The 2185-nt window shown below is 40.0% G+C and overlaps 1 protein-coding gene across 1 annotated transcript in view; it reads left to right on the top strand.

Moving 5' to 3' along the window:
- LOC101846929 (L-proline trans-4-hydroxylase) overlaps positions 1–2185 on the top strand; it is a gene marked incomplete in the record, with an annotated part of 12958 nt that overhangs the window by 4676 nt on the left and 6097 nt on the right. Inside the window, 1 exon segment of the mRNA XM_005111224.2 lies at positions 1056–1208. Within this exon segment, the coding sequence (XP_005111281.2) occupies positions 1074–1208 (135 nt within the window).

The raw sequence follows: 2185 nt of genomic DNA, 5'->3' as shown, positions 1-2185 counted from the left end.
CTCCTCCTCCTCCTCCTCCTCCTCCTCCTCCTCCTCCTCCTCCTCCTCCTCCTACTACTACTACTACTACTACTACTACTACTACTACTACTACTACTACTACTACTACTACTACTACTACTACTACTACTACTACTACTACTACTACTACTACTACTACTACTACTACTACTACTACTACTAATGATAATAATAATAATAAACATAATGCAGATCATTTCTATAGCGCCTACAAACACAGCTCTAGGTGCTTTAGAATCCACATAAATGCATGTATGAACAGTAGTCACATATGCACACACACACACGCATATACACACACATACACACACACGTACACACACACATTCATACACACACACGCACGCGCGCGCACGCACACACACACACACACACACACACTCACATCACACGCACACGCTTACACATCGTACAAACCTGATCTAGATCTAGAGATCTAGATATGTAGATCTCGACGTCTTTGGGGATATGGCTTTTCTTTGGGTTACATAAACGAGTTTCAGTATATTTTCATTAAGCTGGAGCTTATTATCAATCATCCAGTTCTTGACATCATCAATGCACATACCCATGGTAGCAGGCAAGGTTTTAACATCTGGTGGTGGAACAGATTTATACAACTGTGCATCATCTGCGTACATGTGATAATTCATACCCAACTGTGCTTTCTAATCACAGCTCCAAGCGGCTGTGTATATAGATCTAGATCTAACGTATACACGATTGGAGCCAATAAGACGTTAATCCAGAAAGGGACTAGATCTAGAGGTTTCACATGCTTGCACTTTTAAGAGAATCACTTTGGATTAAAACATAACGTTAGAATCAAATCAAACACGTAAGAGCAGAGACACGCCCAGTCACATGTAAACAAATGTTTTCGCCCACTGAAACATGGCCGCCAACAAACTCAAATGTTTCCGTGTCACGTGACCTCGTACGGACTCTAGTTTAAAAGGAGATAACTCTATGGATTAGATTAGAGTGTATCTGTTACTTTTCGTTCTCAGTTGTTGCGTTTTATATTCTGCCAGACCCACCCGAAAGCCAGCATGCCAGGCTTGAACGAGTACACGTACGGGGGCCAGGAGCTGGAGGTGACGGAGGACATGAAGGCGGCGTTTGACCGAGATGGCTTCGTCACCATCAAGGGCCTTCTCAACCCACAGGAGTTGGCTGTTGTTCAGGTGTGGTTTAATTGTGAGGCGTCATGGTGAAATCAGGCGCTCGTCAACGCAATATCATTACCTCAGACTACTAACCAGCTTCATTTCTAATAAGATAGAGGCGATAAGCAGGTTAACAGACGCATGTCTTATCGTTTGGCTCCAGGATTAAGTCGTGGAATATTATTGTTATTGTAAAAATAATAATAATAATAATAATAATAATAATAATAATAATAGTAATAATAATGAAATACTAATACTAATAATAATAATAATAATAATTATTATTATTACTATTATTACTATTATTACTATTATTATTGTTGCTGTGATTATCATCATTATATTATTATTACTCCCCCGAGGCAGTGCCACTGACTGTAGTGTCTTTAGGCATTCCCAAAGGAGGGACATTTCTCGTTCAAGCATAGTAGAATTGTAAATGGGCTGACTCATGTCACGCTCATAACTGTGCCTGATTTACAACAGGGAACTGCTGCTTTTTCTTTCCTGACCCTTACTATTGTCATTTTCCTCTACTTCTTTTGTATGTTTGTCACTCTCTTATTGTGATATGCTATTTCCGGGGTGCCTTGATAGTCGAAGCAGACCTTGTGCTGTTGAAGCTCAAGAGGTGAGCAGTCTAAGTCTGATTCCCTGCAAAGACTTCTCTGTTGACACCCACCCATTGGCGCTCATATGACCTTATGCAGTTGCGAGCGCCGTAAAACCCTCTACTATTTTTTTAAAAGTTCTATTTGACATGTTTGGCAGTTTCGAGCAACTAAGACTACGAGGTCAGAAACCAAATTATTTTCTAACTGCTCAGTCAAAATCGTAAGACTATAAGGAATCGTTATCAAGATTTCAAAGAACTGCATTCGTAAAAGCTTGTTTTTGTGTGTTTTAGTAGAGTTTTACGGCGCTAGCAACTGCATAAAGTCATATGAGTGCCAGAAGATAAGAGGCGTTACAAGAGAGTAACAAACATAAAA

Source organism: Aplysia californica, unplaced genomic scaffold, assembly GCF_000002075.1.
Source record: "Aplysia californica isolate F4 #8 unplaced genomic scaffold, AplCal3.0 scaffold01027, whole genome shotgun sequence".
NCBI lineage: Eukaryota > Metazoa > Mollusca > Gastropoda > Aplysiida > Aplysiidae > Aplysia > Aplysia californica.
Note: the sequence above shows the minus strand (reverse complement) of the source record. Positions and strands in the feature narration are given on the sequence as shown.